General features: G+C 40.8%; 1 protein-coding gene across 2 annotated transcripts; it reads left to right on the forward strand.

Moving 5' to 3' along the window:
• Positions 1-141: 141 nt before the first annotated feature.
• On the forward strand, positions 142-25,817 carry MTMR8 (myotubularin related protein 8). Of its 2 annotated transcripts, XM_055727328.1 has the most exons (14): positions 142-247; positions 1,669-1,791; positions 2,209-2,371; positions 4,419-4,576; positions 6,115-6,243; positions 7,202-7,336; positions 9,310-9,442; positions 11,157-11,266; positions 12,373-12,498; positions 14,048-14,097; positions 16,203-16,403; positions 16,825-16,953; positions 17,892-18,018; positions 20,084-25,817. In XM_055727328.1, the coding sequence occupies exons 1-14, from the start codon at positions 224-226 to the stop codon at positions 20,366-20,368; spliced, it is 1,893 nt and encodes a 630-aa protein (XP_055583303.1). In that variant the 5' UTR covers positions 142-223; the 3' UTR covers positions 20,369-25,817. The 2 variants fall into 2 exon arrangements, with proteins under 2 accessions (XP_055583303.1, XP_027665074.2); XM_027809273.2 differs by lacking the exons at positions 142-247; positions 1,669-1,791 and adding an exon at positions 3,756-4,001 and having other exon boundaries at positions 2,232-2,371.
• Positions 25,818-27,200: the final 1,383 nt, after the last annotated feature.

The raw sequence follows: 27,200 nt of genomic DNA on the forward strand, positions 1-27,200 counted from the left end.
GGGCGCGCCGGCAAGCCCGAGCGCGGCAAGCCCGAGCGCGCCGAGACCCCGCGCGGCTGCCCCGGCAGCGCCCTGCCCTCACCCAAGATGGCGGCGGTGCCGCCCCGCCGGCCTCTCGCGAGATTTGCGGCGGGCCCGGGCGCAGCCCCGTGCAAATGGCGGCGCGGGGGCCGGCCCGCGCGGGCGTGCTGAGGTGAGGCCGGGGGAGGCGGGCGGTGCCGCCATGGAGCACATCACCACCCCGAAGGTAAGAGGCTGTGCCGCCCGGGAGCTGGCCGCCGGCCTGTGGGCAGCCCCCTGCGGCGCGTGGCGGCGGCCGGGCCGGGGCCTTCCCGCGAGGCACCTGAGGCGAAGCCCCTCGGGGGCGGCGGGCCCCGGCCGCGGCTTCTGTCAGGGCCGGGCCTTCCCAAGGGCTTTGTTTGTGCGAAGTCGTGGTTAATGTCAGGAAAGGAGCACTCTGTGCTTTCCCCCGAGGCGTACGTGTCCTCGCACCGCTCCCGCGGGCCCGGCCGACCCGCAGAGCCGCCGTGCGGCGGCGCTTCCCACCGGCCGCCGTGGCGGCTCGGAGGCTGCTGGCCAGGGGGCTCGTCAGGCGGGCCCCTGGTGCGGGTCCTGCAAACTTCGTGGGTGTCAAAGTGCGGAGACCCCCTCGGCCCGACGAAGTGAATCCCGGCGTGCTTTTTCAGTTGGGTGAGGTGAAACGGGAGCTCTGGGAATGCTGTGCTCATGACAGCTAAAAAATACTGTGTTTACTTCAGGCAGCTGTTTGTCTAGAGTTTGAATATTTTTTTATTATTATTATTTTTTTAAGTACCGTGAAGGTTGCTGTATTTTGTTTTGTTTTATTCTCTAGGATGTTGGTTTGGGGGTGCTCTGTCCCCACATCGCGTACGGTGCGCTGGTGAACCTGCCTGTCATTTTCCATGATTTATCTCAGACCAATGACCCTGTGAGGAAGCTTACATAGTCAACACCCTGAACTAATCTATCATATACCGTTAAACTGTTTGTTTTCATTGCCCTTCCAGTTATTCCCATTATTTTTGCTTAATGATGAAAGAAAAAGTTCCATCTGCATTCATTAAGAAACAAATAGGCCAGATGAAAATCAATCAAACAATTTAAATAGTTTAATATTTTATTATGTCTCTGCTGTTGTTTTTTAAAACTGGTTTTGCTCATTAGCTTAGTGTGGTCTATGAAATGCGCTTACATGCCTGGGAAGTGTGTTACAAAAACTAACAACTACTACTACTTTTTTTATAGTGGCTGAGTAGTTGGAAGTCAGGCTGGAGGAGATGGCTTTCAGAGCAGTACTTTAATTATGCTGAATATGAACGGTCTTTTCTTTCACATTTTTTTGTGTTATTATTTCTGCAGCCTTGCACAGTACAAACTCTGATCATCTTGGCTACAAATCCAGTAATCCTGTTACACTGGTGCTAAACGTTGGCAGTTTGCTTAACCTTTTGACTTGAATTACTGGAGAAATAATTTCGATTTATAGTGTAAAGCTGAGTTAGTGCTGCAGGGGAGACTAATTCTTATATTTTTTTGTCTTATTTCCCGAGTCTTGTATTAGAAGTTAAATCATTGCAGTTCAACAGGTGCTTAGATATTGCCTCTATCAAAGTTAAATTTAATTTTTATACTCTTTTTATGTTGCAGGTTGAAAATGTGAAACTACTAGATCGCTATACAAATAGAAAGGCAGCAAATGGGACGTTATACCTGACAGCTACCCACCTTATCTATGTAGATGCTTCTGCTGAAGTCAGGAAAGAAATATGGGTATGTCGTGGTACCTGGAGTCTGTTTAAACACAAGTATAAAAATTATATCTTGTGTCCAAAATGAGCGGGTTTGTGAATTCCAGAGTTTTAGTAGTCTTTCATAGCATTTTGATACCAAATGCTCAACAGAAACGGGTGTTTTGGAAGGAAATGAACACAATGGTAATGTGACTTCACAGAGTTCACTTACTGAATTGGTGTTCGTTCCAGGAACTTTGTCTTGCTCTTAGTTACCTAGCATTTGGGTGCACAGTCTTATTTGATAAATACCGTGAATAAACTTATTTGCTGTTGCTAGCTAGACACAGTAAGCGTAAAGAGCTGATAGTACTGCAAAAACTTAGTATCTGCTTGTACTGCTCACAGCCTTATCAGTTGATATTCTGAAAAATGTTCTTTATTTCCTGTTTTTCAGATTCTGCATCACCATATTGCAACTGTAGAAAAATTGCCCCTGACCACAGCTGGATATCCACTCCTTATCCACTGCAAGACCTTCCATGTGGCTCACTTTGTTATTGGGCAGGAACGTGACTGTCACGAAGTGTATACCTCATTGCTTAAACTTTCACAACCAGGTATTTAGGACGGGAGTCTGTTTTGCAAATTGTTGAAATGCTTTAAGCTGGAAGGCTCATCTGAGCAATAGAGAGAGCTTTGCCCGCCAGACTGTTGGTTCCACCCTGTCAGTACAGGAGGGGGAGGATGTGAAATCAAAATCAGTTTCCACCACCAGAGAAAGTCTGTGTGGGTGGGCTCCATAAGTAGACCAGGGCACGTACTTCCAAATTAAACAAAATCTTTTGCGGTAGTGGTGATGAGGTGGTCTTGCATGAGGAATTTCTGAAGACCTGCGCAAAGTTCATTTGCCCAGCTGAGGCTGTATGTGGCATCTCAGGTTCCTTTTCTTGTAGCACTCGTGCTGAGTGTCATATCCCACATCTGCCCATTGTCAGTCATTTCTGTGACTTAGTTGTTGGCCATGTGTAGTTCTGCCCTTTCTGGTTTATCCAGATGTTCACAGAATTCTGGAATGCCACAAATAAAACTTTAAACATTGGCATCTTTCATTTGTTTCCCAATAGCATGTTTAGGCTACTCCTCAGTGTTTGTTGTTTTTCAGTTGTGAAAGCCTGTGCTTCACCCTGGCTGCCCTGACTTGGAGTCACTCCTAAAGAGGCTGAGCAAAACATCCTCAAAAGCTTGTGGTCTATTTTGGCTTCAGCTTTTTAGTCCATCATGGATGAATCTTCAGGCCCCTTGTTATTCTGGCAAGACAGCATTCCACCGAGTTTCCTACCTGGCTTCTGTCTATGGTAGCTTCTGTTTTTGGGGTGCTTCTTCAGTGAACCAGTATTTGGAGTTCAGCGTTGTTACAAGGATGCCATTTGTAATAGCACATTGTAATTATGTCACTAGTCTAAGGGAAGGGAATTGATAGCACCAGTCTGCTTCATGCTGGCCATCACATAGAACTTGAATAGAAATACTGTAGTAGAAATGTTTTTTTTTTTTTCTTTCTGAGTTCAGAGTTTTTCTGATTGATAGTAGGGGCTTCTGTCTATTCCCAGCATCTCCCTTGTGCTCCAAGCTTTGGAGTTTTCTTAGTCCTGAAGTTCTAATTCTAATGCTGTATCTGGCAAGTTGCTGGTGTTATGTTTAAAATCTGTCACTGTTCTTTCAGTTTTGAAAATTAGAGACTTATGTAGAGTCTCAAAGCGTGGGAGCTGTCACTGCAGGGGATTACATCAGTTTCTTTTGTCTTGTGGTTATTTGGTAATATGCTGTAGCTCTTTCTTTTGTTCTATTTATGGATTTTAACAGTTCTCTTTTGTTGTTTTGAAATTTCTGTATGTATGCTTCCTTCATGTTTTTTTGGCAGAGCATATGATTATTTATTATTTGCGCATGTATGATTGACAGCTATGGGTTACCTGTCTGGTAACCTGGCTACTTTATCAGACTCTGACAGGTTTCACTCTGTCTCTGGAGCGCTTGCTGCCTTGGGAATCAGCTGAATGAGTTATTGGTTGGATTTGCATTTTATGAAGAGAGGGAAGGAAATTGGGATGGTAGAGATGGAGGGAGGAAGAAATTACCATTTGTCAGACACAGCCTGAAGCTTTTGTTGGGCTGACAGTAATATTCAAGACATCTATCAAGTTTTCCATGCGGCTCAGAACTCACTGTTGAACGATGAACTTACAGGTGTGCAAGAGCTGTTTTATGAACTCTTCACAGAAAATATATCTTCTAATATATGTTTTCATTTATGGATTAGTTCTTAAGATATAAATCTCATCTAACATGCCTATTGTAGTGAATTCAGTAAGAAATAATTTATTCAGGAAAACTTACTACTTTGAAGTTTTCATTAATTCTAACAAAATGTTTGAGTGTATCCCCCTGCACGTGGGAACTGAATATTGGAAATTCCTGGGGTTTTCAATATGAATTGTTGGCACTTGCTATCACCCCAAATGAAAATCTGTTAATGAGAGATTGAGAAATTTTAAATATCTATACTCTCCTGTGAAGTACTCAGGTTTTGTTTCCAGAAGGAGTGTTGACTTCTCCATGTCTTTGTATCTCCCTCTCACTAGTTATTTTTTTCTGTCTTCCCAGTGAAATCCGAAGAACTTTATGCTTTCTCTTATAATCCTAAAATGTCTAAAGAGAACCGGGAGATTGGGTGGAAGCTGATTGATTTAAAAGTCGATTACCAGCGTATGGGAATTCCAAATGACTATTGGGAAATAACGGATGTTAATAAAGACTATGAGGTAATTCTTGCCCAAAGTAGCCATTTAATGCAGTATCTCTTCTTTGTTATTAATGGCATACAGCAGTCCTACAGCTGCAGAGGTAATGCCTCTGGGAAGGAATGAGCTCAGTTGGTTTTAATCGAAGCAGCAGCATCTTGATGTGAAGTTGCAGATCGTGATGCTGTGGAAGAAGAGAACAGAGCTGCAGAGTCACCTTGGTTTGTTTTGATCCCCCTGGCAAAGTACCAGATCCTTGTTTTTCTGGAGAAATGTCAAACCATCTGTTATAAGAAACTTGAAGTACCCTTAGCTGCTCTTGGTATTTCCAAACCCTGTCCCACCAGGCTGGTGACAGATGGGTAGAGGAGAAATAAATGGCAGCAGTTTGGCTTAGTGGGGAATGTGTCAGAGTGGAAAGTGGCTAGGTAAGGAAGGAAAAAATACTAAGGGAAAACAAACTTTTTTTTTTCTTGCTTGATTGAATCTTCTGCTAAATACGGGTTTTTGGTCGTTTTAGTCCTAACTGGCTGCTGCTGTTGTTTTCTCCTCTTTCTCCCCTGTAAGGCCAGGCTGGATCTAAACAACATTAAATGAAAGCATTTTTTCAGCAGGCGTACTCAAAACTCCTGCTTCATATTATTTCCCTTTTTATTTCTTCTGATGTTGTGTACAGTCAGACGTCTCTGTCTAAAAGGCAAACTACTCTGAGGAACATACCAACATATTAAGTCTTCAATCCCTTCTCTTGGCTCTCCACTTCCTTTCCCCAGTAGCTTTCTTTACTGTTACACTTTGGGTTGAAGAAATACAAGCCTGTGCTGTCAGAGATGACTGGTAATATTAAATGACTGTACCTTTGGATGCCTGAATTCAGATATGATGCGAGAGGCGCTTTTTCCATTAGCTGATGAGGGCATCTGAATGTGGCACCTAAAACCATTAATAGCTTTGAAGCTTTACTTGCTAGTGTGTAACTTGCAAGTGCCAGTGCTTTATAATTTTCTCATGGTTTCCAGATGTTTCAGAATAGTCAAGCCTAAAGTAAAGCCAGACTTGTAGAATAGCTTATCTGTGAAGTACAAGCTGAAAAGACTGGTCTGAGGAGAAAGGGTAAAGCTTGTCTCTGAGGATGCTAGCTGATTGCTGTTAAGCTCATTTCAAGTTGAGTAAAATTTAGAGGGAACTTTTAAAATATAGTAGTTCTTAGTTTATTTTTTTTGTGACAAATTGGAAGTTTTCAGAAGATTTATGGATTTAAATAACTTTTAATATATATTGTGTTTTGAGCAGTCCATTTTTTTGAGGTTCAATTGCAAAATTGATTTATTTCGTTCTCCACATTGTTTTATTTTGCACCTATTCCTGTGTTGTTTTTTTCTGAATGCACCTTCATGGCTTGAAACTTAAGATGTGGACTATGTTAGATACACTATGGCAAACAATCTGTTTCTGTTGTTTTTAGCATACAATCCAGCATATATAGAGAAATTTTTCATGAATTTGGCATTGTTAAATAGTAATATGTGGATTTTCTTTCTTTCTTTCTTCTCACTTAGGTTTGCAACACACATCCTCCAGAAATAGTGGTGCCTCGAGCTGCTAATAAGGCTGTGGTGATCGGAAGTTCAAGGTTCAGAAGCAGAGGGCGGATTCCGGTGCTTTCTTACTTATATAAAGAAAACAATGTTAGTTGTTCATTGTCTGCTGGTTTTGTGGGCGTTAAAGGTTTCCCTTCTTGTCCAGTACCCTTTTAGTGAAAGGAAAGAATGAGATAATTATTAGAGCATATTAACTTCTTGTTTGAGAACTCTGCTTCTCTTAACAGCCACAGAATAATCTAGTTAAACACTTGGGATGCATCCAGACCTGTGCAAAAAGCACAAACTTTCTAAGCTTCCTGTCTGAATTTTTTTTAATCAGCTTTCAGCAATGCCTTGTTATGTAGGCTTTTGCAATCTACTGTTTAGCTATATTGAATAAAGTTTTAACAGGGTACGTGTTAGCTAGATTTTCTTAGTATTGAAGGGGAGGAACCACCCTGAAATGAATCCCTGCTGGCTCAGAATAATTGAAGGTTTCAGGGTTTTTTTTTTTCCACTGAAGACCAGAATGTAAATGTTTAACTTTGCTGTCTCAGCAGTGTCTTAGATGCAGATGTTAGGAAAATGCTGTCACAGTCAAATTGTTGTTTTCCTGAGGAAGCGTGTCTTGACCTGGGCAACTGCATGGAGTTGTGCTGGCAGCTATTGAAATTTCCCTAAAGCATACTTGGTGAAGTTCTGAGTGTGGAACAGTAAAAACTGATAAGCAAAGTTGTGGAAGAGAATGGTTTGGACAATAGAAACCAAGTAGAAAACATGAGAAATGTTATCATTTGGGATACTGATCATCAGGCAGAGCATAGTGGGTTTGAGAACATAGCAATGAAGTTTGCAACAGGGCTCCTTAGCCTCACTACTCTCTTACAATTCCCAAACTTCTAGCTTTGAGAAACACTCCACTAGTATTTCTGTGTGTCCATTTAAGTAGCAGTTTTTCAGTGAAACAGAATAGGGCCCTTAAAACCAACAAACCAGTGCTCCTTGGGGCAATGCAATAGAGACAATCTGAAAGCAGGAAACAGTGAGCTGTTGTGTGTTGCAGGCTGCCATATGTCGCTGTAGCCAGCCTCTCTCAGGGTTCAGCGCACGCTGTCTGGAGGATGAACAAATGCTGCAGGCGATCAGAGAAGCCAACCCTGGGAGCCCCTTCATGTATGTTGTAGACACAAGGCCAAAGGTATCTTCATGGGGTTTGTCGCTACTTTTAAAGCTTGCATCTGAATTGGTAATGCTGTTCCCAGTTCATTCTTCCACGACTCTGCTAATGCTTTCTTACACTGCATTAGCTTAAATTGTGTCAGTCCTGAATCAGGAATTCAGTATCAGGCTCCTAGTTTGGTGTCTTAATGTGACAAAATGCTTGTGCATAATATAACTGCAATGTTAAGTGCTGTTAAGAATGCTCACTCTCCTGGAGTATTCTGGGTTGAGGTTTGTGTTAAGGACAACCTGAAGCAACTGGCAGTCTTGCAGCTGGCTGGGACAGTGAAGCATTTTCCTGCAGAGAGCTAGGTCGTTAATGCCTTTAGTTGGAAAGGAGCCTTAGGATTCAGTTCCCTGAGGCTGAAATGCTTTTATCAGCAGACCTGGGAAGAGGTGGGGCTGCACGGAATCTGGTAACAACTGAGAAAAGCAATTCCTCAACTTTTTTGCCTTTGTAAAAACAGCACTAACGTTCTCGTGATGTGCAGCTTGGAGTTTAATACAATTCAGCTCTTCTGGTCTATAGCTACTATTTGGGGCTAGAACTTCGTTGCTGAGGTGTTTAGGTAAGGATATTGAAGAAACATTTGCAAAATGAAATCTCTGTCAGCTTGAGGATCTGAATTTAGAAGCCAATTCAAATTACTGTCTTGTAAGCATATTGATTAGGAGTGTTGGTATAAGCAAATTTGAACACAGAGATTTTCCTAGTACACAATTATTTAAATAGGAAGGTTTAAAAGTGCTCTGTTTATTTTAAAATTGAGCTTTCTGAGAACCTGCTTCACTGTTCAAATATTGCAGTTATTTTATAGAAGCTATACATTTAGTTAAACTGTGGCAGGGGTACGAAGGGAAAAAAAGTCTTTTTAGGAAAATGGAATGTTTCACCTGTTGTTCCAAGGTGCATTTTGGGCTTTTTGTAGTATGGCATTTCCTACAGATAAACCTATTCTGTAATAATATGTATGTTTATAGCAATCACTGCTTGTTCTTTTGCTACAGACAGCTTCCAGTATCATAGATGTTCCACTGAAATCCATCATTGATGGCAGTTTTGTTCTAAAGTATTTGGTGAAAGAAGGAGAATTTATTATTGGTCACATTTCTCCTTCTAACACAATGTCTTACTCTGAATGGTAGAAGTGAAGCACTAGGGTTATTTAATTGTTCTAAAGATGTATATACTGTATCTGACTCTTTCTTCTGTCTTCTCTATGGAGGCAAATTACTTCTCTTCCCAAATTAATATATGGGGGGTTGAGACGCTCTTTTTTTGTTACTTTTGTTTTTTGTTTTTTGGTTTTATTTGTCACTGCTAAAGATTTCCTGGTAGCTTTTGAACTGTTTTGGATAATTGTAGAGCAGCTGGCTTCTTTTCTACTTCTTTTCTGCAGTTCCGGTTGGTTGCTGTATTCTTTCTGCTCAACTTTAATATTTCTATGTTTCCCTCAGGTGGCTTTATTTCATCTGTGCATGTATGTCTGTGAAAAGCTTTGGAATTCTCTTACTATTTCTATACCACCATGTATGTATGTTACTCGTAAAAATGGCTTTCCTAGTTTTACTTTTGTATGCTTCTGCCTGAATTTTTTTATGTAGCTTCACAGTTAAGGCAGACTCAATGTCTCTTTACCTGTTTTGATGACAGCGGTATTCTGAAATTTGGCATGGTTTTGATACTACCTACCCTAAGAAATTCTATCCAGGGTCTTAATGAGTCTCTGCATATGACTAATAGACTGGAGACACTGGAACAGCTGGAAGTAATGTCTGGGAGGTGGGGAAGTATGTCTGAATAACAGCTTTGTTCAGTATATTTTCTGGGAGATTCTAAAAAAAAAAAAAAAAAAGGACTTACAAAACAGACTCATTTATCTCTTGTATTATTTGTTGTCATTTTCTCTCTTTCCTTTCTATCCTATTCTGTTCCCTTGAATTTGACAGTTAAATGCCATGGCCAACCGAGCTGCTGGGAAGGGTTATGAGAATGAAGATAACTATGATAACATTCGCTTTAAATTTATTGGCATAGAAAACATCCATGTGATGCGTAACAGCTTGCAGAAGCTCTTGGAAGGTAGGTACGGTCCATGCAAGTGGCCAGTCTTCACTACCCTTGGTTACTTTTGGACAGAAGCTTTTGCTGAATATACAGATCCTGTGTGGACAAGTGCATGTGGACTTGTGTGTTGTGAAGCAGATAAACAAAGTCAATATCTTACTTTGTTTTCTGTATTGAAGTGGCTGAAAGTAGTAATGCTATTAAAAGGCTTTCCTGCTAGATGTTTTATTATTGTGCTTGGTTCAAAAATAGCAACTAATACTAACAACATTCCTTAATTGTGCTAGTCACATAAAATGTGAATTTCTTAAATGCCCCAAATTAAAAGAAAGAGGCTAGGGAAATACTGTATTTTACCCCTGAGATCATCTTGTGGTTCCTTTGTGACCTATTGAAAGAAAACTAACGTCAGTTGTTGGGGAAATACTTTTGTGGGGTTTGCTGTGTTTAGTTTGGAGTATTTCCATGTTAAACAGTATTTCTGATTTGAAATAAAATTTTGGTATGATCTTTAATCTCATACATACAAAATTCTCATTTATTTCTGATTTCTTCAACTGATTTTGCTTTTAATAAATTAAAATGTGTTATATTAATGTTTTAATATATAATATATTAAAATGCAGAGTAGCTCAGGTAAATAAGCTACTCTGTGAGATTGTGATCTTAGGGGAAAATGCAAAGCAGCACAGAGGAAATACTTCCCTGAGCTACTGGAGATCAAGAGGTGAATCAGGCCTGTATTTTCACTGATGTAATTTTGGAGAAGGTCCTTTAAAGGTGGTGGCATAGCTTGGATCAGACCAGTATACTTTGCCAGCTGGTCTCCAGCACTATTACCATCATTGTGCTGACAAAGAATGTGGAACGGGGCAGAGTAGATGATGCAAATTATTCTGCTTGGTCCCTGTGCTTTATTTATTAAAATGTAATATGAGTGCTGTCATTCAAAATAAGAGTTTAATATTTTAGAAACCAGCATAATGGTCATCTTGCTTCAAAACAGTTGGATAATTGATGCTACCAATTGCCTAGCCAGGTAGCACTGCAGGATCCATGGTGACCTTGGAGAAAAATGAGGCTATTCCCACGACAAAGAGATTGGCCTCATCACAAGTATAAGTCCTCAATTGCCTGTACCTGGCAGGTTTATTTTGTGGTGGAGGAAGAGACACAATATATACTTGCTTACTCCCATATTCTTCTTCAACAGTGATAAGATCTCACTCACTGGTGCTTATGGACTATTGAACTATATTGCTATAAGTGTTTTCTGTGCTGGATTTCAATATAGCATCTGAGTTGCCTTCAAGGTTAGGCGTGTTGTTTCTCTCTCTAATTTAGAACTCGCCTTTCTTCATATCTTTTTGATAGTGACTGCATGTTAGTGGTTTAGATGTGTGTGTGATGTTGCTTTATAGCGAAGTAACAGATCACTAAACACTTTCTTTGCTAAAAACAATAATGAGTTACCATTTTAAAAAAGAGAATATTTTCAGATCCTTGGGTTCTCTCATAGCTGAAAATTGCTGTTTTGGGTATTTAAGTATGCAACCGGTAGTTTCTGCGTCCTTTAGACGGGATATTGCTGCTGACACTGTAAAAGTGGGGAAATGTTAGCTTTTAGCATCTAGCTGCTCTGGTGCTGTGAAGAGATAATGAGGAGGTAGGAAAAAGAAAGACATGTCGTTAACAGAGTGACAGCTAATTCCTTTGTTTGTGTTCTTAGTGTGTGAAATGAAGTCCCCCTCAATGAGCGATTTCCTCACTGGGCTGGAGAACTCAGGTTGGTTACGGCACATTAAGGCTGTGATGGATGCAGGTGTCTTTCTTGCCAAGGTAAAACTGTACTCCAACCTGCAGGTGAATTAAAAAATACTTGTCTGTTAGGGACTGCTCCAAGGCTGTGAAGTTGTCTCTGGTGAAAAGGTGGGAAAACGTTGCCGTTCAGGTTGGCCTCAGCTCTCAAAAACCAGCCTGCGGTTGGAGAACATCAAGTGGGTTGCCCAGCTGGCTCTCTCCTAGCCACATCCTGTGGCTGAATGATATGCCATAGGGGTTGGGACATTGCCCTGTGCACTGGATTGTAGCAAGCAGTTTGCTAGGCTTTATTAGAACTCACTTGAAACAAATGAAATCACAAGAATGTGAATAAATGACATTTATAAATGTCTCTATATAACATATTTAGTAGTGCAAACAGCTTGTAACCTCGTGCTTGTAACTTACTATACTGCTTTGCTTTAAAGGAGGGATTGTTTAGACCAGTTTATTTTCTCCTGGTTCAGTGTAATGCAGGGACTCCTAATTTTGATTATTCAATGCAGTCCTCATCTGTGAAGCTTGTGGCTGTGCAGGTCATGCAAAAGGAGCAAAGTCAAAGGCCCATGGCTCTTCAGTAATAGTAAAGGGCATGCAGGCAACATGTGGCAGGGGTAGTGACTTTCTGTAAATGTTGCCTTTTCTCTTAAAATTTTCCCGTGTAGCAAGCATGAAGCTGTTATGTGTTTCTTTTCTGCCACTGGTACATGGGGAAGAAGGTGATCCATATGGGAGTAGGTTGGCATGAGCTCTTCTAATATTTCTTGAGAAGTTCCTAGTCCTTGTGTGTCCAGTTGTTATTCCTTACTCATCCACCAAATTTTTCCTCTGAGGAGGGAACTGAGAATTCTTGGCCTTTCAGAAGGTTGAACATCAGAGGTCTTTGTTTCTCAGCAGTCTGTGTTGCTGACAAGGCATGCTACATTTTATTCTAGTTGGGGTTTCGTAGGGGTTGATGGCTCTGTGCTCAGAAATGGTGCATTTCTGTGGTCCAGATGAGAAATGACAAGTTTTCCTCTTTGGTTTTAGGCCAGTCAGGTAGATGCAGATGAAGTGATAGTGTTTAATTACAGTACCCAGCCTGGAAAGCTGCTAAACTGTTCTGTCTGTTCTCTCCTTCACAGGCTGTGAAAGATGAAAAAGCTAGTGTGCTAGTCCACTGCTCTGATGGGTGGGATCGCACAGCTCAGGTCTGCTCCCTGGCTAGCCTCCTGTTAGATCCATTTTATAGGACTTTTAAAGGCTTCATGGTAAGAACATGAATGTTGGAATTTCAAAAATAAAATGTGTTGCCTGGATTTGAAATGTAAACAGGCCCTAATTAAATGTTTTAGGCCGTTTCCTGGAACAAACAGTAGGTGACCTATATAAAAACAGCTTTGATTCTATAAACAAGCTTTAATTGCTCTGAACAGCATGGGCACAAAACAGCAGTGGTTGATTTACAATTCCCAAATCTTTGTTGTCTTGAATGTCCACGTGAGAGCCACTAATGAGACATTTCAGCAAGAGATGAGTGAGCAAAGGATGCAAAACTGGCAGCAATCCACAAAAAAGTGGTGAAGCAGCTTGTCATTTAAGACTGTCGTAGTGAATGCTCTCGTATCTGCTAGGATTTAAAATCGGGTGAACTTATTCTTGTGCGCAGGGCAGCATATAACCTGTATGTCACATAAAATCTGTGCATCATTTAAAACCTTTTTTTAAATCCTTTACCATGAATTTGGCTGTTTGCTTCTACTTCAGGCTTTTTCTTGTTTGAAGCCATCACTGCGTAAGTACAGTGCAGTCTGTGATGTTACCTTTCCATTCATCAACTTCTGTTAAATACGTGGAAGTCAGACTGCTGCCCTTTCTCAGAAGAGTTCCTTAAAAGAAACCCTGAAATCAGAGCAATGCAAATTTTGCCACCTCCAGTGTGTTGCACTGCTAGCTAGGACTGTTTCCTTGTGTTCCATGCTATTATTATTTTTGCTTCTACATTATCCTGTAATCTTCTAACAGTTAAAATTACATTAGTGTGAAACATCTGTCTGGGCTTTGGCTGTGCTCTGGACAATTCTGTATGAACTAAGAAACATGATTTTGATTAGGAGGGAACAGGAGCAGTAACTAAAACAGACAAATGCTTATCTGTCCCTGAGCAAATGGTTTATATGCATAAATACTTTGACAGTGGTTATTCCTAAATGAATGCAACAGAAGTGTAAAGAATGGAGAAATTTTGACAAGCAAAGTCATCTGGTTCCCTGTGAGACATGTGTTTAAGGAAAATACAGCTTTCTTGTAATTTTCTTACGTCTAGCATACGCATTCTATTTAAATGAGAAACAGCCATGGAGTTTTTCTGATTTCATCCTGAGCTCCTCAGTGCACAGCTGTACTTCTTATGTTCCTATTTGTGTGTTAAGCATTTGCTGATTTCCAGCTGCTGATATATTGAGTATCAAGATACTCTTTCCTGAATTAAATAGTACATAGTGTAATATTAAGCTGTTCATTCTTCTAGCTCTCTTTGTTTGTATTTTATGTTTTTAACAACATAAGGACTCCCTCAAAACAGTACTTGTCTTGCTTGAAATAACTTCTGATTCCCACAGTGTCATTTTACTGGTAACTGCAGATAACTAATCTATAAATCATTATTACTATTTTTGTTGACTTCTATGGATATACTCGGAACAGTAGGGTCAACAGGTAGCATTGGTGGAAAGCTTTTTAGACTTTAACATAAAAGGCTTCATTTTGCTTTTTCTAAACAAAGTAATGCACATTTTTAAATCTGTTTTGAAACTGCAGGTTCTGATTGAAAAGGAGTGGATTGCAATGGGCCACAAGTTCTCCCACAGGTAAGAAGAGCGTGTTATCTTGGGTGTAGTGACTGTGAAACTAATACACTGTTTTCAGGTTCATATACTTCCATGAAAAATTTAAATGAAAATACAGGACAGAGGAGAGAAGATTTAGAAAATACAGGAGTTGGTGACAATAAAAGCTAGTATCTGGTAGGGTTGTTAATTCATCAGTGTTTTTTTATTACTTTACAAAATCATACAGTCTTGAGCAAATTTTTTGAATTCTGAGTGTTTTCCTGCCTGCAAAATCACATTCATATTACATGAGAGGTGCTCATGTTCTGGCAAGACATTAATTCTTCTGCAGTCATCTCCTGGAAGAGAGTCTTGGGTAAAGTTTTTAAGCACTTTTACCAAGTTCAAAGCATAAACTTGAGCCCAGTGTCATGCTAAAAACAATTTGACCTGCGTTCTCTAGGCAGATTAAAAATGCTGTCAGTCCTGTAATTGGTAGCCTGCATCTAGTAGGGGTATTACCTTGAATTTACTACTTGTTATATTTACCATACAGAAATTAGAAACTGAGGTGATCCAAAAGAATATGAGGAGGGAAGGGAACAGTCTATTCAGCGGTATTAGGTTGTTAAAAATTGAAGTTTTTTTCTTGTTGTGAAACAGATTCCTGGTTTTGATAATAAAATAAATTGGTTTCCTTAAAACAGGTCTGGGGGAAAATAAGCAACGTGCACGCTCTTATACTGGTATAGAAGAAGAAGCAGTCAAAGATAAATGGCTCCTTGGTCATTATCGGCCAAATAAATGTTCTGTGGTCATTGTTTCTGCTCCTTTAAGGGAGTCTTCACCTCTCTTGCTTTAAGAATAAAAAATATTAAAAAAACCAAAAAAACCCCTCCTATTCTTCTAGTATGAAGGATTGTTTCAAGTATGAGAACTTGGCATTGGATACAAAAAGTACTTGAGACACGAATTTCAGCATTGAATGTGAATATGAATGTCTGTCCCTCTAGACAGAATCATTCCTGTCGTAGTGGTGGCTGGTGCCTTACAGTTCTTAGGAAAATTAATCCTTCTTCATGCTGCTTCTCGGGGTGTTGTGGTTGAATCACAGAATCAGGAACTGGGATTTGATCGACTAGATCTCTGTCATAAGAAATCCTACTTCATTCTTCCACTGAAGTTTGGGGATGTCTTTCTGTGGACTTCCAGGTTATATCCCTTCCTAGAAAAGGACGATTCTGCCCCATGTATTCTCTGTTAAAGAAGGACAGTGATTACAGTACAACAAAGTGTTGACTTCTTTCCAAAAATGCCATCATTCCTTTTGTGGTGTTTTTTTCTTTTGTGGTGGGTTGTAATGAACACCAATAGATCCCTGTCTCGATTTTTGCAGAACTAGTAGGATTTTTCTGAACTTCATCTAAAGCTGTAAAAATATTTTTTGGTGGTTGTTTTGGGGTTTTCTTTGTTTCTTTGTTTGAGTTTTTCCTTGGTTTCTTTCCAAGTAATTACTGACCAGGATTTCATTTTTAATATCTATGTGGAGCAAACTCAGATTGTCCTGACTGTTGCTGCCCATTCTGGCTATGCCTGCCCAATATAATACTCCCATATCCATAGAAGATCATAGAGGACACTTCCCCCTGCCCCCATTTCTTACTCTTCTTGGCAGACAAACAGAATCCCACCAATGTCAACTTTTTTCCCCCAATTAAGGGCCAGCATTAGTTTCCTGTATTTGAGCGATAGGTGTTTCTTTGAAGAATACTGTCTTTTATCCCTTGTGCTAACATCGTAGTGTAGGCTCAAGGATTCTTGTTTCACAGATAAATTATTCTGATGCTTGCAAATCAGTTATGTAGGCTCTTCCACTGCTAATTTTACTTCAGAGAAAGGGACATGCACAAGTCTTGTCACTCCTGCCAGGTACCCTTGGAGAACAAGTCATGCTGAGGGTGGCACATCTTAATGTACACTTGCTGTATGGTAAATCACGTAGGGTTTTTCCTTACTCTGCAGGACAATTTCTTACTTTAGGAGTGAAGAACACCTTGCAGTTGTTTAATGGTGAAGAGATTTTTTTTTTTTTTTTTTTTCTGGGTGACAGAGGATTTAACCCTGTTTTGTTTGCATGTCTCTAGGTGTGGCCATTTGGATGGTGACCCCAAGGAGGTATCTCCTGTCTTCACTCAGTTCATTGAATGTGTCTGGCAGCTCATGCAGCAGTTCCCATGCACATTTGAATTTAATGAGCGTTTCCTTCTTGAAATCCATGACCACGTCTACTCCTGCCAGTTTGGCAACTTCCTTGGGACCTGTCATAAGGAACGTGAGGATCTGAAGTGAGTAGGAAGTTTCTAGAGCCAACAGTCTGGAAATCACTTTGAATGTCAGAAGGAGGGCAGGTTGTGTTTGTTGTGCGTTTTTAATGTAATTGTAGATTGGTTAAGGGTAACATTGTCTTCATAGATGCTTATGTTCTACAGTGTGGAAAAAAAATTAGAGATGTAGTTCTATTCCAGAAGACAGATGTTTTAATTTGGACTACAGTAATAACTTGCAGATACTCCTTTTAGACTGGATAGTGGCGATTTTCAATTATTACATGTTCCTCAGTAATGTATCTTGTGTTTATGGAATTAATCAGATACTGTGTAAAAATAATTCTTAGCTCCCTTAACCTAATTCTACTCAAAACAGCTAATGTTGTTAGTCCACTTAACTTCTTTATTTTAGTGATTAGATGTTATTTTTAATTGACAGAATCTTTGAGAAGACCCATTCTCTGTGGCCTTTCCTCTTACAGAAGAAGCAGGAATTGAGAAATCCTTTGTACAGAGGATTTACAGCTTACAAAGAGCTTCAACCAAATACACTACCTTTTAGTTTCCAGTAAGTTGCTTATTTAAGAAGGGGAAGAAGAGGGGGCAGTGCTTTCATTGTAACATAGATCGGTGATTCAGGATTCATAAAATAAATTTTCATGGAATAGCAATGGTTTGTTTTACTTTTCCCCTTCATTCCTCATTCATAAACATAGTAGCAGCGCACAGGTAATCGTTAAATGAGTGTGGGTACTGTAATTCAAAATAATTTTTTTTTTCTTTGGTGTTGAGAAAGGGTGGAGAAAGGTAAGGAAAAGAACTTCAGATGTGTAGATAGACCTCCTGCACACACCCTGACTGCTTGCTCTGTCAAATCTATGTAATAGGGTAGGCAGTTGTTAAAGCTTCTCCTTTCTTTCTTTTTAATATCTGTTAAGGGAGTCTTTCAAACAGGAAGTTCAGTGCCTGGTCACACCCAGGCTTCTGCAGTCAGGGTGGTTTTCACAAGAAGGGATTCTTGTTGCCATGTCTATTTGCTTGCCCCGGGGTGTTACAGCTGAAGCGGTTAGTTTTGCTTTGTTTCTGGCTCACTCCTCCCTGCTGAGAGAGAGGGGGACGCAAATGTGTTTTAAAGTGCTGCCTGTGGTTACTGGAGGGCAAAAAGTTTTATTAAAAGTAGGGAGGTAGGCAAAATGAGGACTTGCAGGTGAACTGCCCAAACCCCCAGTGGGTCTGCTACAGAAAAAAATTGTAGTTTTGTCTTACACTAATACCTACTACCAGTGCACGTGGATTGTAGGGCAGAATTATTTGGATCTTCTGAAGTTTTTTTGAACTTTATGAAAATTTGCCTGTTTATACTGATTTTTATAGTCCAAGGCTGGCAGTTTTTTAAAATAAATTGCTAATCTGAACTTGTTGATTTTTTTTTTTCCTTAAATAGCATCTAGTTTGTTGCCCTGTAGTATACAATTAACCGCCTAATTCTCTTTTCTTGCCCTTGAGGTTTTGGTGTGGGATGTATAATCGCTTTGACAAAGGAATGCATCCAAAACAGTGTGTATTGGATCATCTGCTAAGCTCCATGAGCCAGAAGATGAAACTGGAGGACAATGCATCTGAATTGGAAAATGTGAGTCCTGAATCTTAATAATACTTAAAATCACATGATGCTTTTGGCAGATATAACTGGAATTGAACATTGGCACTGAAGAATTGTTTCAGCAAGCTGGGCAGAGCTGGACAAAATGAGGGGTTAAATGACATTGCTGTAATAAACAGATTTGATTTACCCAAAATTCTTAATCTGCTAGGTAAAAGCTGTGCTCAATCAAGTTCTGTTGCAGGCTCATGGTGTTCCAGTTCTCTAAACAAAGCAGATGTTAACATCTGGATTTCAACTCCACTCACAGCAAACTTCAGGGGGTAGGGAGAGAAGAAAAGAATGAGCCTGCTACCCCCCACCATAAATACTACAAATGTCCAAAAATATTACTGTTTTCTGCTTGTCCCCCACACATTTTTCTTCCCCGCCTTCTCGTGCACTAGACCTGTTGGAAAAACTGATGATCAACCAGGGATTAAAACAGTTAACTGAGTTGCTTCAGGTGGCTTTCCACGTAATGGCTAAAATGTAGCTGGATCACGCAGGCTGAATTATTCTCTGAAGGTGGCTACCTGAGGTTTGAAGTACTGTGCTAAAACAAGACAGGGAGTCTTGCACTTTTGTATTCTGTGGTACTGGGGGGCAGAGATCTTGCGTCCTGAATAACAAATTTTGATGATGATGAAGCATGTGGCTGTTTACTTTATTCATCATGGTTTGGTCAGTTCTGATCAGATTCCCCAGGTAACTATAGCTATATTAAGATGTAGGTATCTATTTCAGCAGTGCAAGACAGGGAAAAAAAAAAAAAAAAGTAGATAGTTTGTTAGCTTTGAAGTGCTGTAGTTTTGTGTTTCTGTATGTATTGGGTCTGGCTGGGATGGAGTTAATTTTCCCCAGAGCAGCCCTCCTCGTGCTGTGCTGTGTGTTGGTAGCTGCAGAGGTGTTGGTAACACACCAGTGTTTTGGCTGCTGCTGAGCAGTGCTGGCACAGCACTGTCCTCCAGCATTCCCCCCTCATACCCAGAGGCCAGTATGCTGTGGGGGGGCAAAGTTTTGGCAGGGGACGTAGCCAGGACAGCTGACCCAGACTAACCAAAGGGATATTCCATACCGCATGACGTCTGCTCAGCAATACAAGCTAAGAGAAAGGAGGAGGGCGGGGAGGCATTTGATATTGACATTTGTTTTCTGGAGCAACCGCTGTGCATATTGAAGCCCTTCTTCCTGGGGAAGTGGCTGGACATCACCTGCTGATGGCAAGTAGAGAATAAATCTTTAGTTTTCCTTTGCCCATGGCTTTTGCTTGTGCATTATCAAACTTCCTTTATCTTGATCACGAGGGGCTTTTTCCCCATCTTATTCTCTCCCCACAACATCTTGCTGAGGAGAGGAATGATAGTGACTTGGTGAACACATGGCATCCAGCCAAGGTCAACCCACCACACTCCTTTTTGGCACCTGACATGGGGCATGAGGAATTCATTATCGTACTCTGATTTGACTGGTAATAATTTGATTTCCCCAAGTCGAGTCTGTTTTGCCCATGACGGTAGTTGCTGGGTGATCTCCCTGACCTTATCTCAACCCAGGAGCCTTTTGTTATATTGTCTCTCCCCTGCCCAGCTGAGGAGGGGTGACAGAGCAGCTTGGTGGGTACCAGGCATCCAGCCAGGGTCAGCCCACCATGGTCCCGTACAGCTGCCTGAAAGAAGTGTGGCTTTTCTTTATGCTCAAGGCTTTACTTGCAATGTTCTTTCTGTGTGTATTAAAAACCCCACAAACAAACTAAAAAAACCTAAAAATGCAGTAGTGGGACAGTGCATATATATATGCACAAAAATATACCAGTGAGAAGACCTGTCAGTATCCTTTGCTAGGTTCATGTGAATGCTGAAAACTTTAGTTTTGTTGTTTACATAGCGATGTTTAATATAAACATGTAAGGATCTATGCTTATGTACTTTTAATGGTGGACTACAGAGCTGAAAGAGAGCCACTGGCACAGGACTGTTATGTTGACAGTTGTTTTATGGACATCTGACATCTGGGATTAATAGCTTTCATTAATTGTTTTATTATCTTTGTGTAGAAACTTCCTTTCCTTGATGGTCCTTTGCCCAGTGAAGCTTGCTCCTTATCTAAAGTGGGACGTGCTGCTTCAAAAACACCGATGCTCAACACTCCTCAGGATTACGAAGGGGAACCACCTCCTGTGTTGAGCAACGGCAGCTCAGCAAGGGAGACAGATGTTACACCGGGTGTGGACCAAAAGCACAAAGAGAACCTGTCTCATGACCAGGACCTCCGCAATCTCAGTGACACCACTAACGTGTTAGACTCTGTAGCTAAGGACGGAAAGCCTTGGCACCACTGATCAGCTTTGAGAACTGTGTTCTGGAACCAGGTGTTTGTGGTGGTGAGGCATAGGGGAGCTGTGCCCCTGGGGGGTGTAGACCACCCAACCATTTACAGCTAAGCGTGAGTACGTATGTTTGCAGGGACCTGTGCTCGCTGTAGGGAAGACTTGTTTGGTTTGCATTTTTTTGCAGCTCGAATGATGGAAGATGTGTACCGAGCTGCCCAGAAGGCTGCCTGGAGTTAGTGTAAACCTTTATTTTTCAATGGAAAATGATGTTTGTCTAAGGTTTATGACTGCGTGCCAGTGCTGGTATTTCAAGCTGAAAGAAATCTTGGCTAATTAACGTGGGGCTTAGGAGTTGTGCAGTGTTATAAACACTTATAACAGTTATAAACTGGAGTAGGAAAGATGCAATCCATTTGTTCTTGGTGGTGGTACAAGGCCATCTTAAAATGATAACAAATTCCAGTTCATCTTAAAAAGATAAAAACCCCCTTTTCTTAGCTGTGAATGAATCTCTGCATGGACCCTCACCTTGTGGCAAAACTGATTAATTTTTTGTTTCCTATGCATAATTGTTAAACAAAAACAAATCCCCCTGTGCCTTTTTATGGAAACCGTTTTAACGTCCAGCCATGCAATGTACTATTTCTATTATTGTAGTGTAGAGTAGTATTTGATCTTCTTTGTAGTCAGTATTTTTAAACAAGGTTTTTTATCTGCTCCCAGCTTCTCTAGGATCTTTGCCGATCCCCTGAGTGTAGCAGCTTCTTTCTAAGCAGATCTTTCAAAGAATAAGCTTTTATGGACCTCATTTACTGGTTGTGAGAGTGCGGCAAGCCACAAAGCTAGTCTGTAACACCTGACTTTTTGACAGAGGGAGTATTAGACATGAGAAAAGATAAGAAAAATACTATGTGGAAATTTTCTGTCCTGTTTTATGATCTTGGTTAAATTGAAGCAGCAGAGTAACTCTTTGTTCTGAGCTGGAATCAATATGCTTTTCTCACATCCTTCGATGAGGCAGTAATTACAGATCAGGTGTGTTTGATTATTGAAATGGAGCCTAAAATGATTACTTCACATTATGTGGTGAGTGTTATCTTGGATGTTAAAATTACATGAACCTTAGAGATGTTTTGCCTGTACTGTCAAGGCATGGTGAGATGAACAATACCTCTCGTGGCAGTGAACTTTGTAATTTTGTGAAGCTGGTGATGAAATATAAATTAGGATGTGATCTTTTGCTGCAACAAGAAGTGGACATCTTGTCTCGTGGCAGTGGCTGCAGCTTGGACTCACTCCAGTGGTTGTTAATACTACTTGGTTTCTTCAAACTATAGTAATTTCAGCTGAAGATACTAGTTGCAGGTTTAAAACAAAGATATATGTTCCATTTATGCAGAGTCTTGTGAAGAAATAAGGGCTTGTCTCCCCACGGAAATGGATGGCCCAGGAAAGCTGTCCCACAGTACTTGTTCTGGACAAGCTTCTGTACGTGTGCTTAATTGCACGGAGAGTCCCTTTGTGCAGCTTAAGTCAAGATGCTTTTCTGCTTCCTTTTCGATCCTGTTGCTTAAATTGGATGCTGCCATTAAGTCTTAAAGTCAGTTTTTCTCGTCTATAACATTTTGAAACAAGCTGAAAATATTTTCTAAGTTAGCCCTCCCAATCTACAGTGAAAATTAGAACCATTCCATTATAGCATTGTAGAATGCAGTAGCTGTTGTTCATATGCTTATAGCCTATGATGAAATGACTAGGTTAGTTTCAGTGTTCAAGATAAAGTAGAAAAGGAAAAAACCCAAACCCACAACACCAAAACCTCCCAAGTGTCTCATTGTGGGTGAGAAAATATGTATTTTATTAAGCACATCAGAAGACCCAAGGAAAAAGGGCAATACCTGAGAACACAGAGTTTCTTCAATGCCTAGCATGGCAAAAAAACTTTTTAAAATGTTGCAGGGTTTTCAATCTTAAAGCAAGTAATACAGTTGGGGTTTTTTTAACGCAGGAGTTAGAGAACTGCAGCGTGCAATTGATTTAAAAACTAAGCGCATAAAATACTAAACCAGATATGCTTAAGCAGGTGATGTTTGAAATTTGTTGTGTGGGTATGTATCAACAATACTGCATCATGCAACAGCTGTATATTTTATATTGAAGGATACAGATTTCTGAATCCAATTTTTCTTAATTTTAAGGTGACTATCTGCTGTTGAGTCTCTTTACTCCTAAAAAAAGATCTGCTAAGCTTCTAACATGTAAATTAGATAGTCTGCCAGTCTTTTAAGTTTGCCATATCCATGTGCTCCTCAAGTGAAGAGACTGCACCCCAAGTCTTAATCCAGCTGCTCTAGGTACCCAGGTTTTGGAATCTGCTGTAGGTTTCCACTGGAGGGTGCTGGGGAGATATTTCCCTTTGCCTCTTTATAGTGTAAAAGCTCGTTTCACGTGTGCACTTTGCAGTGTGGAGCCTGTTTCCTACGGGCTGATAGGAAACCCTGTCTTTGCTTTCTAGGTGGTAGAAGAGTGTAGCAGATAGTATGCACAGCTTCTTAAACAGAGGACTCTCATATGGTTAAGGAGACCAAGACAGGCTGTTTTTAGGAGCAGTTATTCTAGATGTCATAACTTCTTTTAAAGTGTTCTCTAATGAAAATTAAAGATGCAGAATTGTAGAGAATTTTGACTGACTACTGAAGGTTTTAGACCTGCTAATGGTTAATCATTGCATAAAAACATTTTGCAGAAGGTTTCTATAAATGTTTACACATTGCCTTGTCTTTTGAATTACCACAGATTACTTTTTTCAAGGTATAATAGTCTTTGCTTAATCTTAAAATGTGATGCTGACATCTCCACAAACCCATCTTGAGTACAATGCTACTGCAGGTGCATATAATCATGAAAAGATTACTTCATACACTGAAAGTATTAGTAAGCTTTTAGTAATCTTGCTGCTTTTGACTTCAGTAACAAAACAGTGGATGACTGTACTTTGAAATGCAAAAGCTAGCAAAAAAAAAAAGGTAATGGTCTGTCTTTTTAAACCTTTTGGGTTTAATGTGTACAGACATTGTCAAAGTCTACAACATTTAAAATAATTCATGCTGGTGCTGTAAATTTATGGAGCTGGAAAAAGATCCCAGGGTTTCCTGGCTTCCCATGAGATTATTTATTTGAAAACTGATTAGTTAGAAGCTTTTCACTCTTGGGTGTTTCAAGACCAAAAATGAAAAGCTGTTCAGAGCACTGCAGCGTGTCCTCAGGTCTCTCTGGTCAGCTGGGCCTGGCGTCCCAGGGCATTGCAGAAAGCCTGTGCTCGCTTCTCACGGAGTGCCCTGCTGACAGTGGTGAGCAACTTGATCAGATGTTCCCTAAAAGTGTTAAAGGAGATCTAAAATCTGTTACGTAGGAATCTTATTACATAAGCACTATGTGGGTGAAGACTCACTGTAACTAACTTATTCCTAGCAGTGCATCCATGCGTTATGAAGTCATGAATACTGTTGTTTGTATTTAGAGCTGTTAAGTGAACAATGTAACTTGCTGCTTTCCATTGGGATTCCTCTGACTGGGAGAAATGGGAAGGAGGAGGGGATCCTGCTTGCTATGGATGGTCTCTGTATAAAACTCTTCTTTTTCTGGAGCACTTCTTGCTTTACCAGGATCTCCGTGGTGTCATGGTTTCATGCCTGTACACAGTGTTTCTCTTGCTACAAACAGGTATAGCATTTCAATGGGCAAGTGCCTATAATTAAAACTCTGTGTTGAAGCTACTACTTTGAAGTAGAAGAGGGACTTGTACAGTAGCTTTATTTGCTGGTTGAAATGTTTTAATGTGAATTTCACAATGCTGGATTCTTAAATTGTGTATTGTTTTGCAATTGTAACCTGTGGTGGAGAAAATCCAATGGGTGCTGCTTGCTGTATAGAAAAAAAAAGGGAATAATTGGTTTGCCAGTAGATGTAGTTCCCAGCTGGCCCTCTTTTCATGGGAGAGAAAAGGCAGTTTGTTAGAGCCTATAGGCATAATATACTTCTAGCTGCCTCTTCCTGCTCGTAGCGAATGCCTTTCATTGAAGTACTTGGAAGGAAAATCCCCGTGCTGTGTGGGTGCTCGCTGGTACATAGAGCTGCCCTGGCTGGGGTGGAGGAGCAGACTGGCCTGTAGGTCGCTGTGAGCTTCAGTTTGCTTCAGTAAGCTCGGTCCTGGTGCGAGAGACTTGCTGGGAGCAGACGGAGCGCAGGACCTGGCAGGATCTCTGCCTTGAGGTAGACCTTGCTGGGTTGCAGGTGGCAGTGTTCATGCTGAAGTGCCCCGTGTCTGTGGTTTCCATTGGGTTTGGAGATGGTGAGCTTGGAAAGTGCCCTTGCATCTGGCAAAGCGGTAGCACCTGCAGGGAAAGCATTTAAAAGAGCTCTTGTGCCAGCCGCTGCTTCAGCTCCCTTTCTGGCAAAGCTGGCCGTTGGGTAGTTCAGTGCCCGACGGTCACTCCCCCCGAGGGATCACTGCTTGGCGCTATGGCAGTGAGTATTTGTGAGTGACCAGGATTCAAACTGTGTCTGCTGTTCTGCTCTTCTCCCCTTCCCACCGCTCTGCCTTGAGTGCCGGGATCATTTTTTGTATGGACCTAACGCCATTACTCCTTGTTTACATGCTGTCCCTCTTGCACATACAGGCACTTCCCGTGCCTCAGGGCAGAGCGGGGGGACAAATCTGTTCTGAATGTACTAGTTCTGTTTTCGTTAATACACAGCGCTTAATTAATGAGGAATGTCTCGGACCAGGTGTTGTTAGAAGTCCCATGTTTTCATAAGCATCTTTAGCACTAGGAGCAGCCAGGTCAGTGCCAATTGCAGCCAGTGTCATTTGTTGGGTGTACTTACAAGTAAGTATTTTTAATGTACAGCGCTGCGTCCTTTTGGCACCTCTGAACTACAAAAAGCAATGCAGAAAGTGGGTAGGTTGAAATGGTTGACATGTGTATCTCCTCATATCATTTATCTATGTATATGCGTCTGTATTTAATGTAGCAGCATACTACTGGAATAACCTGTAGCACTGGATCTATTCAGGTGTAACTGAGCACACACGTGTATCATCCACAAACTGATCTTTGTAGGAACGTACCTAAAATTGTGTAGTACTCGGCTGAAAATTGTAAATGTTTTTGCTGTTTCTGTAAGTCGATATTTTTGTCAGTGTAACTGTTTGAGGGACAGTTGTATAAAATTGTGGATGATGAAAACCCATATTCTTGAATGTGCTGCAATGGCTCTATAATGTAAGTCATTTAGTTAATGCACTGCTTAAAAAAAAAATAATAATTGTACCATGTTTAGAGGAGCACTGTGTCTTTTTTTCCTCTCTAAATGTATTTGTTCCATGAAGTTTCACTTGTATTACAGTTTATTTTTATTCCCTACAAAAATAAATACCTTGCCTTTTTAAAGTAAATGACTGTTCTGTTTATTGGTTAATGAAACTCAGAGCAGAATGCCACATACTTTGAAATGTGAAGTCAATTAAAGACTTGAGTGAGTTTATCTTAAAGTGGGTGATGCTGCTTCACCTTGTACAGAATAGGAGCTGAGTGACCTCACAGCTCTTGGAGGTACTGCGGAGTGTGGCACTGCTTAGTGTCTTTTAAAAAAACACCCAAATGTAGTAATGCAAATGAAGCTGTATTAAATCATAGTATCTTCTGTACACTTTATTACTCTGATTTCTTCTTAATTATATTTTTCTTTATATATTAAAACCAAATACCTTTTCGTTGTTTTCTTCCTCCTGGCAGGCTGGCTGTCCCTCGCTGGATCAGTCTAAGGTGGCTCCAGGCTGACTGCAGGAGCTTTCCAGGAGGCAGCGAGACCTTTCTCCTGGCTGTAGGGAATTGAGCCCGAGCTTTGTGGGTGTTGCATGGTACCAGCTGCAGAGAGGTTTTTTTTCTGGTGGCTTTGAGTGAAGAATCTGCCATCAGTCTGCTGCTGGTATCATTTGAAAATACTCCTTTATCCGTTTCTTTTTAATCATAACTTCAGTGGTGAGTCAAGTGCAGGCAAACTGGAGTGAGGTGGGAGAATGCTCAAGGAAGAGGGAGATCCCAGGTGCACCACTTGCCTCCTGTTCATAACCAAGATTGGAATCGGTGCTTTATTAACTTAGCTGTGCAGTATCAGTCAAACCCTACAACAACTACATACAAATCTGCAAAGCAGAAATGAGGTGATACGAGTTAATTTGACGTTTATCAAGGCTTTACAAAATGCTTCAGGGCACCATTTGGAATGGTAAATTCTTGTAGAAGGTCTAAACCTCTGCCTGGCAGAGTAATGTAGCAGATTTTAGTGATCAGTTTTAAAATAAGTGTTTGGAGGTTTTTAATGCTTTGTGGGAGATGGGGGCACCGAGCGGCAGGGCTGTGACTCGCAGAAGAACACGCGGAGGTCAGTTGGCAGGGACTGACCTGAGGCCGCAGTGCCCGTTCCCCAGCACTGATGGGTATTTTCCACTGCACTGTGCATCTTACAAATGGGCATTTCTTCTCTATGTGTTACAGCAAAAAAAAAAACCCACATCTGAGATGTTTCCAAGTCTTTATTTTCCTTCTTGCTATTTTTAAATGTTCTTCATGTTGCCAGTGAAATCCTTCATTTACCTAAATTAGAACTTGCCTTGCGTTTAATTAGATTATTAGTGTTAATGCTGACTAGAATTAATAAAGCTGTAATCTGTGTTTGGGGAAAACTTGTTGTCTGTTTGACAGCACCTTTGCTGAGGAAGATTTAAAACTTCCCTCTTGCCGCTAACTTTAGCTTTGAGTGGGCAGGGTCCAATTAG

Source organism: Falco cherrug, chromosome 15, assembly GCF_023634085.1.
Source record: "Falco cherrug isolate bFalChe1 chromosome 15, bFalChe1.pri, whole genome shotgun sequence".
NCBI classification, from domain to species: domain Eukaryota; kingdom Metazoa; phylum Chordata; class Aves; order Falconiformes; family Falconidae; genus Falco; species Falco cherrug.

What these genes read in the sequence shown, in the direction of transcription:
- MTMR8 (XM_055727328.1), top strand. Translation starts at nt 224, where the DNA reads ATGGAGCACATCACCACCCCGAAG. An exon ending in AAGTCAGGAAAGAAATATGG is followed by an intron (nt 1,792 to 2,208) that starts GTATGTCGTGGT and finishes CCTGTTTTTCAG; the next exon opens with ATTCTGCATCACCATATTGC. An exon ending in GGCCACAAGTTCTCCCACAG is followed by an intron (nt 14,098 to 16,202) that starts GTAAGAAGAGCG and finishes GCATGTCTCTAG; the next exon opens with GTGTGGCCATTTGGATGGTG.